We start from the raw sequence: 19000 nt of genomic DNA, 5'->3' as shown, positions 1-19000 counted from the left end.
GGTCCCGCTTCTGTGGAACCATGACACGTGTTACGGGTTGATCATGATCCTCTTTTCTGTTAAGCAGCGGTGAGTCCTTGGGGCCCTTTCACTCTTTGAAGAGCCCCTACTCACATCTGCCATTCGTATGATAGGTTCAATCTATTTGCAATACTTTTCTAAGCTACCGAATACCAATATTGTCTCTTGGTCCACATAGTAAGGAAAAGGTAAATTAACAGTGATTTAATTTCATTAAGGAAGAAAATAAAATTTGCTCTTGGCACCTTGCACTGGCTGTCATGTTTTGTATTGTGATGGACAAGCTACTTTGTGAGTTGCCTGGAGACTGGGTTCATTACGAACATTGCCACTAACCAGCTGTGTAAACTTATGAAAAACAACAATTTATGCTTTTGAGTGGTCCATTTTTCTTTCTATGAAATCAGTGATTTAGACAGAATAAGTTCTAAGGTCCTTTATGATTCCTTAAACATTATTTAATTTTAAGACTTATGGTTTTGTTTTTGTTTTTTTGGGGGTGGGCAAAATTAGGTACCTGAACTTGCTACCTATGCCTTTTCCTACCCTCTTGCATCCAAATGGAGTTCACTAAATTAAGGAGAGAAGAGCAGAAAGGAGCCTGGCCCTAAGGAGAAAAATGAAATGGGTTTTGATTTAACTTTAGAGGGGCAGAGTAAAAAGCATCCATATATAGGAGATATATGCGCAAATCTCACCTGGTCACACACTGGGCTATTGTCATTCACATCACTGACGGTCACTTCCACCATGGCCTGTGTGACAAAAAGCCCATCGGTGGCAGTGATATTGAGGAAGTAAATGTCTTGTTCTTCTCTATCTAAAGGTCTCTTCACATAGACCTTCCATTCACTCTGCACAAGGCCCAGGGCAAACCTTCCTCGGGGGTTCCCTCCTGTAGTGAAAAAAGCGTTTTTGAAGATGTGCAATGAAAAGCTTTGATCTACACCTCCAGTGAGAGGCCTGTGTGGGGTCATCCAGCTGGTCCTCCGACTGTATCATTTACAAAACTGAAAAAAAAATTGGCAGTCACTTCCTTCTGATTCTCTTGCAACAAAGCATGATATTTATATGCTTGGCTTGTGAGGAACATAAAACAGTAACTTTCCAAGAGAACAGAATGCACTTAGAGAAGCTGGAGATGATCTCTTGTTTAGTCCCCCTGAAGGACAATCAAATTCAAACTGCGAACAATCAATTCTCTTCCCGGGATGATACAATTGTCTTTCCACTTTGTCTCAAGAGAGGATGTAATACACTACAGCTCTCGTTACCAAGACAATTCCATTAGCTGTTGATTATGCAATCAAGGGAAGGCAGTGAGTTCTATTAAGGACTCGTTTAATGAAGGTTCTCTCATACAGCTGCGTGTGTCTTACAAGCACGGGGGTTTGGGGGAGAAAAGTTTGTGCGACAGAGGAAGACCCATCAGCATTAAACGGCCCTAACGAGGGGTCACGGAACGAGTGAAGCTGGTGGTAGCAGAAGAAAAGGAGAAGAGATGAAGTAGAAAGCTTCTTATAGGAAACCACCGACAGTGGTCCCAGCAATATTACTCCCCCACGTCATTACATTACCTGGAGACAAAAGCTGCGTGGACAAGACAAGAAGAGGAGGGGAGAAGAGAGCTGCCTTGACCTTCTAATCCTGAAGAGGGAAACAGTGTCTCTTGCAACATGGAGGAAGACTGGACAAGACAACTGGCAGGAAGCCCGGGATCCGGTTAGATCATTGCCATTTCATTGGGCATTCAGTAAGTATCTACCCCCTGCTCCGGACCAGGCACTGTTCCAGGCAGTAGGGCTGAAGCAGCAGTCAAAACTGACACACATCCCCACTCCCGGGGTGGAGTGCACATTCTAGTGGGGGAAGACCAACCTTAAACAAATAAATCAGGAAAGCATACTGCATCCTGACTTCTGTTCCGCCAAAAAGATAGAGCCATCTCAGCTTCTTACAGTGAATCTCTCAAAGAGCAGAAGGCAAAGACTTGGGTCCGACCAGAGGGACTGAGGGTGAAGTAGGGGAATTTTTGTGGCCAGGCTGCACCTTCACTTCTAAAGTGTGGGGGCGGGGTCAGTCCAGGGGCCTCAGCCATAGGGGACAGCCATGAGATAAATGGACCATACTGGGGGCAGACGGTGCAGAAATGATGAGGGCGGCATATTCCTCTAGGGCAGTGGTTCTCAGCTGGGAGTGGCTGTGTAACTCCGCCAACCTCCAACCAGGACATTTGTCAACATCTGGAGATATTTTTGAATGTCACATCGGGGGTGGGGGTGGTGCTACTGGAGTCTCTTGGGTAGTGGCCAGAGATGCTGCCAGTCATCCGTCCTACAATGCACGGAATGGCCACCTATAACAAAGACTCATCCAGTCCCAAATGTCAATAGTGTGGAGGTTGAGAACCCTGCTCTGGCTAGGCTCTGGGTCCTCCCTGGGATATCGCTTTCCTCCACCACCGGCTAGGATTCAATTATGCTTCAGTTGAATATTACTTTAGCATGCACAAATTTAACCTCTCTATTAAATGCTTTCAGTGCAGGCCCACATCTTTTGTTAAATAAAATGATTAATGGTCCTCTGTTAAACTGCGGTAGCACAGCCGAGTTGTGTTACATCAAGAGCAAAAGTTAAATCTAATTAAAATCAGTTGGTGGTTGGCACTGCTAATAGTAATGGTAGCTTTAAGCTACTCTGTTCTCATTACTCTGGTAAAGTTGATGGGAGGGTCCCTTTAAATCATCCATTGACAATTCAGAGACAAAGTATAAATAATTAAAGCTGAATATTCAGCAAGCCTTTTCAATAGAAAGTATCCCTCAGAATCTTTAAAAAGCTTTTTGTCTGAAACTGAATGCAAATAAATGTAAGATAGGCTTTACTCACGTTTCTTCCCTTGCCACTATCGCTCATGTCTTTTCTGCAGAAATATACATTTTAATGAAAAAAAGGGAAGGTATCAGATAACGCGCAAATGCATACAGAGTTTAAACAGAAAACACCATCAGGAAAACAGTTCCAGGAAGAAACAGGACAGGAGTAATGCGGAAGAGTGGCGCTCCCAACCACTGACACATATGCTCTCCTGTGGATCCTATTCTGCAGTGATTAATTAACTTTCCCACTAACGTACTTAAGCAGATTCTGTGTCCTGAGGGCATTCTAATTAATTCATTTTTCACTTTGAATAATGTAGTTTTTCTAAAGGGAAGCCACCTGACTGCAAGTATTGATGGATTCTTTAAAATCTTTTGGCACTTTGCTTATGTTCTGCCTTTGAATGTCGCAACACCAAAATATTAGCTTTAAAACGCTTAAATCATTTTTAGGAAGACTGCTCCTGTCCCACCAACCTTCCCCCTTGCAGTTTAAAGCCAGTCACCCCCCAGGAAGCTACCCCTGATGAGTGACACCGACATGGAATCCTCTGCCCCTCAGAAATAGTGACTTTTTTTTTTTTTTTTTTTGGTCCACTCTGGGTGACTTCCTTGGTCTATTTTGGCTTTTCCACTGAACCGCTACTTACTATTGGGAAAGACCAAAAAGGGATCCAAGTAAACTGAGTTGTTGGGAGAAATACCCTTTTGTTTAGAGTTATATCTTAAGATTTTTAGCAAAAGGTCAAACCATGCCCTTTAATTGGTACAGGTGTGTACGTGTGCATGCATAGGAATTTTCACTACCAGGCAAAACTTGTAAGTCAAGCTTACTGGGCTCGGCTAGTTATTTATTTATTTATTTAAAAAATTTTTTTTGAAGATGTTATTTATTTGAGAGAGAGAGAGAGTGTGAAAGAGCATGGTTGGGGTGAGGGCAGAGGAAGAGGGAGATGCAGACTCCCCACTGAGCCGGGAGCTCTATGTAGGTCTCGATCCCAGGACTCCAAGATCATGACCTGAGCTGAAGGCAGCTGCTTAACTGACTGAGCCACCCAGGCACCCTGGCTGGACTCCTTTTTAAAATGATACAGTGGCTCAAGGACTGGGTACAAATCTGTGTAATCTGTCACAGGCAAAGGAATGAATTCCAAACTAAGGTTGAGTTAGCAACAACCAACAACTGAAAAACCGTGCCTACTCAGAGATCTTCTACCCAGCCCTAGAGAGCTTTTATTACTCTCAACCCCCATCTCATCTCCCTTCTTTTCTCCAACTCTTACCTCCTGCCACTTCCCACCTTTCTTGAGAAAGCAGAGCACACGGAGTGAAAGCCAAGTGTGGCTGACTTACCTGTAATGTGGTAGCTCACTTGGCGATTAATGTCGGACGTGTCTCTGTCCCATGTGCTGAGGACAGCTACCACCTCGCCAGGAGGGTCACTCTCTTTCACATTCCCTCGGTACACCTCGTGGGCAAAGACTGGTGCATTGTCGTTTATATCTGTCACCCTGACAGAGACCAAAGCCGTGGACGAAAGAGAGAAAGCCTCTCCGAGGTCGGAGGCCACCACAGAGAAGGTGAAGGTGGGATCTGTCTCATGATCCAGGTCCTTCAAGGTACTGATCCAGCCTGTATTGCTGTCAATGTTGAAGGCTTCCATTACCTTTTCAGGCTGGGAATCCGAGTGCAGGGAGTAAGTGACCTGCCCATTCGCTCCCCAATCCATGTCGATGGCTCTCACCTGTGTGAGTTTGGTGCCCACAGGCATCCCTTCCATTATGATCGTCTCATAGCTGGAAGTTTCAAAGACTGGCTTGTTGTCATTCAAGTCCAGTACCTTGATATCTACATCCACGGTAAACACAATGTCTACCTTGTCCAGGGGTATAGTGGCTGCTACTTTAAAGTGGAATGCTGGGCTGACTTCATGATCGAGGCGTTTGTCAAGCTTGATTGTGCCTGTTTCCTGCTCTATGATGAAGACACCCCCTTTGTTATTTTCTGGCCGGTCCCCATTAACTGTGCTGAACCTGACATTCTGACTGGGCAAAATCCTCAGGGTGTCCACTGTGCTCCCAATGGCTGTATCTTCTGAAACAGTGAAAGAATACTGAGACTGGGTGAATGAAGGCAAGAATGTTTCAGGGGGCAGGACATGAATATAGACAGGAATGAGGGAGTGCTTTACTGGAATGCCCCCATCCACTGCTTTGACAAAGAATGACAGCACTGTGTTTTTCAGTTGGTTAAAATTGCCCTTAGTGACCATCCAGCCATTGTCAGGATCGATTTCTAGGAGGTCAGCCACTGAGACCGAGGCCTCGCTATACAGAGAATAAGTAATCCTTGAGTTTGCTCCATCATCTGGATCCATGGCTTGAACCTGAGTTACCAAGTGGCCCCTTCCAACGTCTGCCCTGACACTGGCTCTGTATTCCACTGTCATGAACTGGGGAGCATTGTCATTTTCATCCACAACAATCACTCTCACGGTGCAAAAAGTCGTTCTCCCTCCGCCATCAAGGGCCCTCAAAAAAATACTAATGTCTCCCTCCAGAGGGTTTTCCCGGTCAAGCCTTTCCATTGTGATGACTTGTCCATTGCTGTCTATGAGGAATCGATCCTTGGCAAAGTCATTGATGATGGCATAGCTGATCTGTCCATATGTCCCGGGATCCCCATCCGTGGCTCGAACGTGAATGACCTTTGTCCCAGCGGCTGCGTTCTCTCTCACCTCAGCTACATAGGTGCTTTGGGAAAAGGCAGGGCTGTACAGGTTAGCCCCGAGTACCCTGATATGCACCTGTGCGGTGCTAGTGAACAACCCATCAGAGACTGACACATTGAGACTGTACAGAGGCTCCATCCGCTGCTTCCGGTGGTTGGACAGGGTGATGACACCGCTCTTGCTGTCCATCAGAAAGCTTGTCCGGTCATTCCCAGATAAAATGCTATATTCCAAGCGGTCAAAATCAGAGCTGTCTGCATCAGAGGCTTGAACGCAGGTTACAAAATGACCCCGGGGGGCTAATTCACTCACATATGATTCATAAATGAGCTGATTAAAAACGGGAGGGTTGTCATTTATGTCCGAGATATAGATATGAACCAGGACCTCACTGCTCAGCGATGGGAAGCCATTATCTGTTGCTCTGACTTTCAAAATGCAGTGTTGCACTAACTCGTGGTCCAGCATCCGTGCCGTCAGGATCAAGCCACTTGCACTGTCTATGTGAAAATAATCTGTGCTGTTGTAAGTATCCTGGACAATCTGATAATGCACCAATTTACTGTTTTCTGAGTCTGCATCAGTAGAGACAACTTGCAAAACAGGAGTCCCAATGAGAGATGCTTCTGATAATGTTGTATTGTATGTGGGTTGATCGAAAATAGGAGGGTTGTCATTTACATCATTAACTAGTAAGTCAACGGTGACTTCAGCCCTGGCACCAGTAAGGGCATCACTGGCTCTTACTGTCAACTTGTAAACAGAGGTAATTTCATAATCCAAAGGGCTAACGACTTTCAGGACCCCAGTGTCAAAGTCAATGTTAAACTGTTTATAAAGATCCCCATCAATAATGATATATATGATGCCTTGGCCTTCTGGACTGGTGGCATTGATGCTTAGAATGGGGGTATCCATTCTGATGTCTTCATTGACCGATGCTGTATAAAAGGGCTTATCAAACACGGGCATTGCTTTGTTGACAATTGTGATGGGAAGTTCTACAGATGTGGATAGAGAGGGTTTTCCACCATCTTTGGCTAGGACGGTGACTCCATACTCAATGTTGGACAAGTCAGAGTTGAATGTTTCTTTTAAAATAACATTCCCTGAATTAGGGTTAATCTCAAAATGGCCATAGTCATCCTGTAGGACGTAGGTCACTTCTCCATTTGCACCTTTATCTTTGTCAATGGCTGTCACCTGGTAAATCAGCGTCCCGGGTTCAGCATCAACTTGCACAGCAGCATAGTAAGGGAGGCCCACAAAGACTGGAGAATTGTCATTTATGTCTTCAATGTTAACTCTGACCACCACTCTAGCCACACGCAGATGGTCCAGCTCGCGGCTGGCTTCCACCACCAGCTCGTATAACTCTTGTTCTTCACGGTCAAAGGGGACTCCAGTGGTCTGAATGACCCCTGAGGTAGATTTTATCTTGAACTTATTTCCTGGGTTTAAGATGCTGTATTTTAAGGGCTCATTAAGGCGATTTCCAATGGCATTGACAATAGCAACTTTGGTTATGTTAGTGTTGTTCTCTGAGATCGAGGTCGAGTAAAAGCTTTGGGTAAAGTGGAGGCCGCTATCCATAGCTTCTTTAACCAGGATGGTGACCATGGACGTACTGTAGAACTTTCCATCGGACACTTTAGCTATCAACATGTAGTGATCTTTGGAGAGGTTATTGTTTTTTATGGTAAGCACTCCACTATTTGAGTCAATTAAGAAATGATCCAAGCTGCCTTCCATTAGGCTATATGTCAGTTCCGGGGGCACCTCGGAGTCAGGATCTGTGGCACTAACTCTCAGAACCTCCACTCCAACATAGGTGGGTAGAAGTAAGACAGTCTCAAACACGGCCTGGGTGAAAACAGGCGGGTTATCATTAACATCCATCACCTCTATGTTGACTTCAACAGGACTCTCTGCCGTCAGCTGGGGGATGCCGCTGTCTCTCACATGGACGTGGAAATGGAAATGGGCAATAGTTTCATGGTCCAGGTTGGCAATTGTTCTGATTGCACCGGTACTGGAGTCCACTGTGAAGAACTTCTTGGCCGTAGACTCCACAATCTGATACACCAGCAGAGCATTCCGGTTGCTGTCGGCATCAGTGGCTCGAATCACCAGTGGGCTGTTATCCAAGCTCCTGACGATGCTATTGACTGGGGCAGCCTCACTCAGGCTGCCCGAATATTGAGAAAAGAGAAAAACTGGGGCATTATCGTTTTCATCAACAATCTGAATGTTGACTGTGGCATTGGAAGCCATACCTGCCATGTTAGTGGCCTGAACGATGAGCTGATAGGAGGAAGTACGCTCGTAATCCAGTGCCTTCCGGGTGGTGACAACACCAGAATACGGATTTATGGTAAATATCCCATCAATGTTTCCATCCTTGACTTCGTAAATGAGGGTAGATTGACTGATGGCAGAGATTAGAATGACTGATGTTCCAACATCAACATTTTCATTTACTTCTGCTTGGTAGTCCTTGTGAGTGAACTTGGGGTGAGAATTATCAGACATGGTAACAGAAATGCGCACAATTGCAGTGGCGGACATTGGCGGGGAACCCTGATCCGTGACTTTGACTGACAGGACAAACTGACCCGTTGTCATCATGTCTGGTTCTTTGGAAACGGTAATGATGCCCAGGACTGGTTCAATCTTAAATGTGTTCCCAGTGTTCCCTACAATATAGAGATAAATGGAGAAATGAGTTACACGTCATGTTTTGAAGATTAATTCTTCATCTAAAGGCTACTTTGCTGCAACATGGCAAGTCGAAAGCAATTATTTGTATTCGTTCCATCTCATTCTGAAATAGAATGAAAGACTTCTCTTTTAGGGGTATTCAAAAGCAACGGAAGTGAGTTTTTCAGTAAAATTGTGAATTTCAGGTCAGTATCCTTTTAATCCACGTTAATACCACCACTACCACCACCACAAGATTGTGTACAATGCCAAAAAAAAAAAAAAAGGGATTTTTACCTAAACCAGTGCCATAGTCTGTGTTCTGTGTTATGAGAAAGATGGTTGTAGGAGCTGTTTCATAACATTATACCACAGATTATCCCAAAGGTAGGCTTTACATTTCACCCTATCAAAACTGACTTCACTCTAAACACTACTTTGGTGAAGGGCGGTCTTCAGGCCTGAAGAATTCTTCCCAAGTCACCGTTTGTTCTGTAAGTTGTGAGGATACCTTCTGACCACTCTTCTGTTGTTCATCCCTTCTTACTCCAAAAGAGACATGTGCATACACAGACTTAAAACTAGGCATAAAAATTATGAGGCAGTCCCTCCAATCTGAAACCATCCCATTCCCTAAGTACTGGAGAGGTTTCTGGTGAAGTAGTGAACTGCTGATCATCTGAACCAGCCTTAAAACCAAAAACCAGAGGCATCACCCTTCTGAAACTGAGGAACTGGCACCCCACCTGGATGTATCTGGAACGGGAAGGGCTGGGAACCGCAACACCCCAGAAGTTTAGAGCCTTGCCTCTGAAACATGCAGTGGTGTGAAATCTGAGATTACTGAGGACGAGGATAATAAAAGAGGAATAAAGAATGGGGAACACAAGGCTTGAAGAATGTACAAGAATCTGGCTGAAAACTAGTGGACAGTGTGAAGCAGAATCCTTCACCAAGTTGCTTTTTGCTTCTCTCATCAGGCTTTCAGATACTTCTCAAAGAGCACACATGCTTGCCTGTCTAGATTCTTCGAAAGCAAAGTTAAAGATCTTGGTTATTCAATTATATCTGCATTTTTCTTTCTGCTTGAAGTATTGCAGAATGGCAGACATAGAAACAGTTTAAATGTCATTATTGTTGAGACAGGCTCCCACACCGACAGGCACTTCCATGTGTCTCCTGAAATGTGCAGCAAATACAGCTGTAACCGTATACATACTATTTCTTACTACATACTTACTCATTAAACTTTTCCATGTAAGAGAATAAAAAATTCATGTTCCTATAAAATCTGCTTATTTTTAAACAATTTTATTTTTTAAAAAGATTTATTTATTTTAGAGAGTGACAGCATGAGCAGGGGGCGGGGCGGAGGGAGAGAGAGAGAGAGAGAGAGAGAGAGAGAGAGATTGAATCCTCAAGCAGACTTCCCGATGAGTGTGGAGTCCAACTCAGGGCTCAATTGCAGGACCCTGAGATCATGATCTGAGCTGAAATTGAGAGTCGGCTGCTTAACCAACTGAGCCACCCAGGCATCCCCAAGAATTAATTAAATAAAGAAGTAAAGAATTTGATTCAAACCCCCAAATGTGAGTACTGAACAATGTCATCTTTGGTGTCAGCATGATTTTTTTTTTCCTTGCCATGATGAGCACTTTGTGAGGTCAATATGAAGTTCAATGATCTCATGAGCAAGATTACAAATTTTCAATAAATAATGCAATTGAGCGTGAGTTTAACGTTTGATTCATAGGCCCTAGAAAGGAGTCAGGAATCATTTTACATCAGCATCTCTGAGGAGGAAAATGTAGAGATTGTAGAGATAATGGGGGCCAACCGGCAACCCCAAATGATGATTGCAAGAGAGTCAAGTGTCTCTGTGTTCCTTGATGTGGAGTCCCACGGTGGAGTCTCCAGCGAAGTCCTCCCTTGCTGCAGACCCAGCACATTCCTTCATGCCCAGCAGGATATAATGGAAGGGACAAAGGGGAGCCAGCTTCTGGTCTCGATAGAACTTCATAACCCTGCTGTCCCACAGCCGCTCACCTGCTTGTCACACCACTCTGGGATGCTGCGCTTGCATAGCAGGTCGAAAGTGGGCTCTTGGCCTCTTTCCCTCTTCAGCATACTCCCTGCCCATTTTCTTAGAATCCACCTCCTGCTTTTTCTCTCTGGCTATCCTTGAATCCCCGGAAACTAACCTCTGCTTATTTCCTTGGAATCTACAGCTTCCTGTAGACTTTTGGCAACTGAGAAAAGCTGTGCTTATCTTACATATCATGCTTTTTCTAGAACATAGCACAGCCTGGCACAAAGAAGGTGTTCAGTATATATGTATTAAATGATTGAGAGGAGAGGTAGATCTAAAAAAAGATTTTTAGTTCTCTATCTGTATATGCCCCTTGGGATCCAAGAGACCCCCCCCCCATTGTAACTCAATTCTTAGTCCTTGTCTCTCCTGTTTCGGAGCCACTCATGAGCCGTTGTGGCACCAAACAGAAATCTGAACCAAATATAGGAACTGAAGCTCCACACTCAAATATCACCTCAGTGCTTTGGGCCCAGATAAAAGCTTCCGTAGTTACTTCAGAGGCCAGGCAGGGGCTAAGAAGTGTACGGCCACCAGTAAGCAGAGGAAAACCTTGCTTATCTGAAGTTTGGAAAAGAATCTACGTAAAATGTCCACTCTACACAACCACCTGTCATTTGCTTCACAATGTTGCAGCATCTGGGTCCTCCCTCTCTCCTACCAGGATCCGGGAAGGAACTGGCTTGGCCAAGAGCAGTCCAGGGCTTGTGGAGGTCTGTCTGTCCACAAAGGAGCCCCATGACCACTTGTGAATTACTGGGCACACACCAAAATCCTCATTAGCTTCTCACACAGACAATCAGAGGTCGTTTTTTTTAGATATCAGGTCATTTCTGGGTTTCTGGAAATTTCCGGGTTTCTGGAAATTCAAGTTTTCATATGAAAGATGTTTTAAGAAAATAACTTTTCTCTCTGTTTTTAGTCAGTGGTTAAAGGCACGACGGAATCCCTGGTCTACCCATAGCACCGGCCTACAGTGTGTGGCTGTTGAAAGATAAGGAAAGTGGTCTTGTCAGCAGGATGGGAAATGGCTCTTGTCTGACTCCTCAGAACCTCCAAATTGGCTTAGAAGTTATCGGCCTAGCTAAGAGAGTATAAGTAGTAGCTGTAACGACAAACACAAAAAGGAGGTAGACACCATAGACAATGCTGAGAAAATGTTAAGTAAAAAAAACAGAAATAAAACTCCCCACCTAGATGATCACAGATATATGGAACAGTGTATGTTCATGGATGAATACTGGGAAAAGAAAAATATATGTAAGATTAGGAAAAAACTGTAGAAAGAGTTTGAAGAGTTGTTGGATCAGGCAACACTTTCTGTGATGTTATTTAAATATTTGTGTTTTGAAAAAAAGAAGCTTCCCTATGTTATTTGTGGAACTAGAAGAACAAGGATTATATAATTAAATACTTAAAATTTCCTGTGGTAAACAACAGATGCAAAACAGCACTTAAAAAAAATACTGGTCAGGCTTTAGGTTAGAAGAAAATTCCATAAATATCTAGAAAAGAAACAGGTGAAGTTTCTCGGGGCCCCTCGCTCTTATGAAACTAATGTCTTTTATTTCTTTATCTTATTATTTTTTTTGTATAGAGCTTAGCTTCGACTCCTATAAAATGTGGGCACCTAATACGGGAAATAGTTTTAGAGTATCATTCGTTGCAGTGGCTTTTGTATAAAGAAGATTGTTGGCTTTTCTTTCTCTAATATTTTTTAGTCCAAAACTGTCATTCTAGCATTCATATTTTAATTCAACCACTCACAAAAACGCTCCACATTTAAATCACGGGAAAGAAGTCTTTCCAGTGCTGGCATAAAAGGAGACAGCATTTGGCATTATGCACGACAGACATAATGTTGCAGAACATTTTGGAAATATGTGGCTTGAATATTCAAAAAAAAAAAAAAAAGACAGAAGAGGGGAAGGGAAAATACAGCAGATAAGGGATATTTGTAATCGTTAGGTTCACAGTCCTATCCCTTGCTTGGACAATCATCTCTTCTGCCATGAATATTTTCTTCCTTTCGGTCCTCAAATCATCAGTGAAATATGGTCTGGCCTTATAGATGTCAAAATTGATTTTAAAAATCTCAAATTTAACAGAATGTGAGGCTGTATGTATTTATCTGTCTGGTTGAGCAGGCAGTTCAGTATCTCCTACCCACTCTGCAACTTTCTATCACCTCCACGGAAGTGCATTTCTGCTAACCGTGGGGGTATAGATATTTTCGAAGCCCACAGCTCACCCACTGACAGATAAACAAAGACACGTACGATTCAATTCACAGAACAGACTGGCAGCCCTCAAGAGAAGGGAGACTTTGGTTATTTTAGTCTGAGGCCATGGCTTGTTGACCCATTAGGAAAAGCCATTGAGTTTACCACACACTTCTTCTCTCTCCTCCATTCCAGAACAATCCGAGAACACCACAATAAAGGGAACTCCTTCCTCACTGTCAGTGATGGAAAATGTATTACCAAAAATGCCAAGAACTTGATAGAGCATCATCACGCAAATAGGGCAGTTGTTTGGCCAAACCACGCTTTTGGAGCCATTCCAGGGGTAACTGTGTGAATTTCACATGGTGATAAATGCTGCTAAGGGTCAAAGGCCATGCATTATATTGCGATCTGTGCAACAGCTCTCACCTGCTTCTATGGTATATATGAGTTCTGCATTTTCCCCTTTGTCTTTGTCCAGAGCCGTCACTTGCAGAACAGCTGATCCCAGAGCAGCCGATTCAAACACAGATGCTTCATACAATGGGTTGGTAAAATAAGGACTGTGATCATTAGCATCTTCCACATTCACAATGACTCGGGCCAAGTTTCTTCGATAAGGAAACTCCTGATCTCTGACCTTTAGGCAAAATACAAGAAGCGGTAGGACTAAGATCTGAAGTTGCAAGGAACTCTCACACGGCTATGTCTGTGGCAAAGAGAAAATGAGGTAACTCACACAAGGTGCTCGATGCTGTCCCAGGCCCAGGGGAGGGGCTCGGTAAGTGATGGTGCTATCGAGTGAGGACATTAATGGTGAACAGACTGAGAGTCGGGGCCACATCCATTTTACTGCTCAGCATGATGACTGGCCTATGGTCTGTGTTCAGCCTGTGTTCGTGATGTTCCCTGCCTAAGTATCTTTCCTCTGCATCACTGCCCACAGCCGCTTCCCCCTCATTTGTATATACAGCTGGTAATGGGACGGTGGATGGATGCTCTTCTGAAGGGGAAACTAAAACGTTCAGTGAAAAGAATTCATAAATGCAAAGCATGCAATGCCTTCTATTCATTCATTCAACAAACATTTGTTGTCACCTATTATCTGTCAAGTCCTGCCTTTGCTCTGGGGGTTTAGCAGTGACTCAGATCTGGTCCTTCCCCTCCAGATGCTAACAGGTGAGTGGGGGACGGAAACAAGCAAATAGGTAGGAAGCCTGGTGATGAGTGCCAGAATGTGAGTGAGTCATAAGAAGGAGCTAACCCGGCCCCCAGCTTCTTGGAAGAGGTAACAAAAATAAGTAGAAATGGTCCAAGGGTGGTGTGGGCTGCATGTTTCAGGCAAAGAGAGCCACCCGAGGCAAAGGCCCAGGACTGAGAGAGAACCCTGATTCCCAGGAAGATAAACCAAACCTTCGTCTTTAAAACGCCAGAGCCCTCCTTGTGACTTCACCGAGCAACCTGCTTTAAAGTTTCCCCTGATTTGCATATGCCAGAAGCTCGCAAATAATCAATTCTTTAACCCTCACCGCATGATTTCGCTATAATTTTATGTAGCGCTAATCAAATGTGTGCTTTGCGTTTGTTCAATTTTAGACTCCGTAACTTCAGAGAGATGTGGAGAAGTTAGAAAATAGACCGAGGAGAGCCATCAAAGGGAAAGGGCTTTTCAAAAATGGTACCTGCAAGGAATGAGCAAAAGGACTAAAATGGCTTAGCTTGGAGAAAGGCAGCATAAAGGACATGTTTGCTCTAAATAATCAATTACAGCAATGATGAATGATACAGGGTGACCAAACTGAATTTTGAGTTTGTTAAGGAAAGAATGAACAGGAATGACTTGAGTCATGAGAATGGAGTTAGTTCTTGGCATAAGGTTTCTGCCGCTGAATAAAACGCATGCAAAAGCAACCAGGTGAACGTGCTCCATCTTCCCACCCGTAGACTGGCCTGCCACACCCCGGGACCAAGCTGAACTCTGTATTTCGGGGTTATTGAGACCTAGGGCTGTTCCAGTGGAATGTCCAAGGGTGGAGGAGCTTTGTCTCTTTTGCGTGCTCAGTACCTAGAATGGGGCTTGGTACACAGTAGGTGCTGAAGAAATATCTGTTGAATGAATGAGGGTGGATCTGACGGTCCCTAAGAGTCCCTCTTCCTCCCCCCACTGGGGGATGGGGTCTCAGCTGGAAACTGCCAAGGACATGGCCCTGGAGCTTCTTCTGGCCCAGGAGGGTTTCCAGACTTGGGAAGAAGGAAGAGTAGCACCTAGCGGAACATCACATTCAGCTGCTAGGAAACTGGTAGCATCTTAATGTGTTTTAAAGGCAGTCAGTACCCAAGATTTAGTATGTGTCTTAAGGAACTCAGGGGGTCTGTGAGGCAGGGGCTATGCAATTGCCCCCAGGGTTCTTGGATGGTCAAAGGGCCAGATTTTAGGCCATAAACTAATCAAGGATGTTTCTTATTAATCCCTACTTCCCAATGATGTGAACTAGGAAAACTCCACTTTAAAATTAAAGCAACTTCCACATAATTTGGAGGTCCCATGACCTCCCATGAACCCAGTTCAGACCTAACGGACACTCTGCAGGCTTCGGTGTGTTTTGAGATCTGTTTTGGGTGGCAGTATTTACTACTAGGTCCAATGCCAGTGCAGTAAGTAACAAATCAGTCCTCTAAATGCTTCCAAGGACTGAGCACTGCATATTTTGAATAAATGATTGCCCTTGTGATTAACTTCTCAAGGAACTTCTCTTAAACTTTTCTACAGAATCTTCTGGATGCGAACCAATATCATAGCCTGGGAGATTTACTGAAACACGGCCTGTTCCTTCCTTCCCAAGTCAGCCTGGCAGCAGCCACTGTCTGCAGAACTCACCTACTACTTCAGTCTGGCAAAAATATCGGGTCACTCTGGAACAACAGCAGTTTTCCTCACGGAAATAAAAAGGCAGAAACGAAGGTGACCCTGCTGTGAGAAAACCAAATTTACTCCTACTCACAACATTTAAGGGCCCCGTACTTCTGAAGACCAAGGAGTGTGTCTTGAATGGTCACAGACTGTGTTAGGAGAGCACATTAGCAGTGTGGTCCTACCATGACGTTGAGGATGTGCTTGTCCTGGGCCTCATGGTCCAGCCTCTCGGCAGTGTAGAGCACGCCCGTGCTGGGGTCAATCCGGAACTTCCTCATGCTGGCCGAGTCAATGCTACTGTGGACAGTGTAGCTCAGCTTGTGCTTCTCATCTCTATCTGTGGCTTCAATCTGCAAGATCTCTGTATCTGGAAGCACGTCCTCAGAGATTGTGACATCGTAATTTGGCTGAGAGAATTCTGGGCCATTATCATTATTATCCAGCACTTTGATAAATACCTATAGTTAAAAGAAGACAAGAGTGATGACGAATGCCAATTCACTCATTGCTAATAAAAAGGCCCCCCCTCTCTCTCCTCCCTCTGCGTCCTTGGAGCCCAGCTTCCAGGAGTTATCTCAATATGTAGAAAGATCTCGTATGAAAACACACTGCAATTAGAGGCTGACAATAAACCAGTAGTTCACGTTAGCAGGAACATAAACTATGAGCTAATCAATATTCTCACTATTAATTGAACAGCTGAGACAACCCCCTAAGGGTGATAATGGCACAGACTATCTGAGGCATAATATAAGAGATCCCAAGGTGACCTTAGTTTGGTACATTTCTATTAACTTAAGTTCTGTTATGAGCTCCTTTGAGTGGAGGCAATGTGGAAGCTGTGATGGGATGGGAAGAGTAAAAAAGAGGCAGAGAAACGGGACACATGAACTCAGGTGTGAGCAATCAGAGCTCAGCTGCAGGGGCCCCACACAGAAGCTTTCCTTCAGATGGCATATGTCTAATGAAGAACATGGTACTGATGATGGCGAAAATACGATGTTCCCAAGTTGTCTTCTTTCTTTCTTTTTTTTTTTTTTAAGATTTTATTTATTTATTTGACAGAGAGAGACAGAGTGAGCACAAGCAGGGGGAGAGGGAGAGGGAGAATCAGGCTCAATCCCAGGACTCTGGGATCATGACCTGAGCCGAAGGCAGATGCTTAACCGACTGAGCCCCCCAGGCGCCCAAGTTGTTTTCTTTTATAAGGCATTTTCTTATAAAACATTTCAGGCAGATATAAATAAGTGTAATAAAATAACCAACTCATAGTTTAATGAACCCTCACATATTCATAGCTCAGCTTTGACAGTGACCAATTTATGGCTAATCTTGTTTTATATATGTAGCCATTCATCCAACATCTGCTCCCCATTTTAGTTTGAAGCAAATCCCATCATTTCAGTATGTATCTCTAAAAGATAGGGACCCTTACAATAAACACACAAACACACACACACACACACACACACACACACTATCATTACTGCACCTAAACAAAGAAAACAACAATTCCTTAATATTAAGTATTCAGGGTGTTCATATTCCTATAATTTTTTAGGGTGTTATGTATGTTTATAAAAAGAAACATATTTTAAAAAATCAGGACATGCAAATAAGGTCCAACCATTACATTTGGTTCATATGTCCTTTAATTATGTTTTAATTTATAGGTTCTCCTTCTGTCTCCTTTTATTTCCTTGCAATTTTTATGTCGTTGCTGGTGGTGGTAAACGAACTGCACCATTTTCTCTTTAGGTGCCACAACCCAAATTTTGCTCATTGCTTCCCCTTGGTTTTGTTCTCCATGTCCCTCTGTTTCCTGTATTTCTTATAAACTGGTAGTTTGATCTAGGAGACTTGATAAGATTTCCTTTTTCTTCCTTTTTTTTTTTGACAAAAAATATCTCTAATGGGTGAGACAGTATATTTCCATCTGGATATATATAAATCTAGTTCTCACCCTTGTTATGTGGTATTAGCAACCACTGATGATCATTACATAGATAACATTTATTCATTAAAAATATGAAATGGTAATGTTTTAATTCTATGATTTATTTCACATTTGTTAGATAGAGTAGTCCTAAAAAGAAACTTGTCTCCAATTGTGTGGTTACTCTGAAAGACAATTTATGCAGTAAAGTCATAATTAATATTTCATTCTTTCCCTTTATTTACTATTTCAAATAACGGTTCTCCAGCTCCTCCTAAAGTGACCAATGAAGTATTTTTTTTCAAGCACCAGTATGAGCTCGTGAATTTAATCACAGATGCTATATTTCTGTCCGTTGCAGGTACTATACTGACTGGTGCACAAACGGCCCTTCCTTGGCCAGTGCGAGACTCTTCAAGTCAGCTCTTGAGATCTTTTGACACAATTCTTATAGTCTTTGATAGCTTCTTTGCTTTCTAATAATTGCTACTGGTGATTTTTTCCTGGGTCACCTTGTACATTTTCTGACCCAGTCTTATATTATCCATTTCTCTCTCCAAAAAGCATTGATTTCTTTTTAGTTAGAAATTGGTGCTAGGAATGATCATTGCTATTGGATTTGCTATTGTGTTTAGCTTTTTTTCAGTGGATGGTCAGCAAAGGTTTTTTGTTGTTAATAATCATTTCATGAGTTTGTACTGACACTTCCAATTCAAAATTAGGGCATCATGTTTTTTACTTAATCTCATTCTTTTTTATATCTGTATCCTGTGCTGAAACCCCATGCTGAAATTTCTCGTGCTCAATGACATCATCACAATTATTCACTGTTTTATATGAAATACACGCACGTGAGTCTCAGAATTACAATACAATATTGGTATTGCAATTATATTACAACTATGATCATTCAACAGCAATTATTTTTATTTCTTTTGGTCCTTGAGATTTATCCCACTAGGGATATACAGTCACATTAGTATGTTTAAAGTCATAGAGAGTTCTTCTCTGTGTAGCTATGCCACCAACACATATAAGTTCATTTGCTTCCATTTACTTTCAAATTTCAAACTTGTTTTAATATTTAATTTTGTTTTATATTATATGTAAAAGTACTGATGTCAAATTTACAAAAACGGTATAATTAAAGTAGTTTAGCTTCTATCTCTTTCCCCTTCATCCTATTCCTTCTTTTCTTACAGGGAACTTTTTTTTTTTTTTTTTTAAGATTTATTTATTTATTTGAGAGATAGAAGGGTGGGAGGGGGGCAGGGGCAGAGGGAGAGAGAATCTCAAGCAGATTGCATTGAGCATAGAGCCCCCTAGGGGGCTCGATCTCATGACCCTGAGCCAAAACCAAGTCGGTTGCTTAATTGACTGGCCACCCAGGTGCCCCCAAGTAATGATATTTTGAAGATTAATGTTACATTTTATCCATCTCTTTAGTTAATATAAACATACCATATACATTTCCTCAACCCCTGACACACACCCCGCCCCGCCCT

General features: G+C 43.0%; 1 protein-coding gene across 5 annotated transcripts in view; it reads right to left on the bottom strand.

The window, feature by feature from the left end:
* The window catches only part of FAT3 (FAT atypical cadherin 3), a 660051-nt gene that overhangs the window by 87022 nt on the left and 554029 nt on the right, over positions 1-19000 (bottom strand). For all 5 annotated transcript variants that reach the window (XM_078058674.1, XM_078058677.1, XM_078058676.1 and 2 more), the window contains 4 exons: positions 15742-16017; positions 13075-13285; positions 4254-8327; positions 720-916 (listed from right to left, as the gene is read on the bottom strand). In XM_078058674.1, coding sequence (XP_077914800.1) covers positions 720-916; positions 4254-8327; positions 13075-13285; positions 15742-16017 — 4758 coding nt within the window. The remainder of the gene's footprint in view (positions 1-719; positions 917-4253; positions 8328-13074; positions 13286-15741; positions 16018-19000) is intronic.

Source organism: Halichoerus grypus, chromosome 11 (assembly GCF_964656455.1).
Source record: "Halichoerus grypus chromosome 11, mHalGry1.hap1.1, whole genome shotgun sequence".
NCBI classification, from domain to species: Eukaryota; Metazoa; Chordata; class Mammalia; order Carnivora; family Phocidae; genus Halichoerus; species Halichoerus grypus.
The sequence above is the reverse complement of the archived record's forward strand: the minus strand, read 5'-3'. Positions and strand labels throughout refer to the sequence as shown.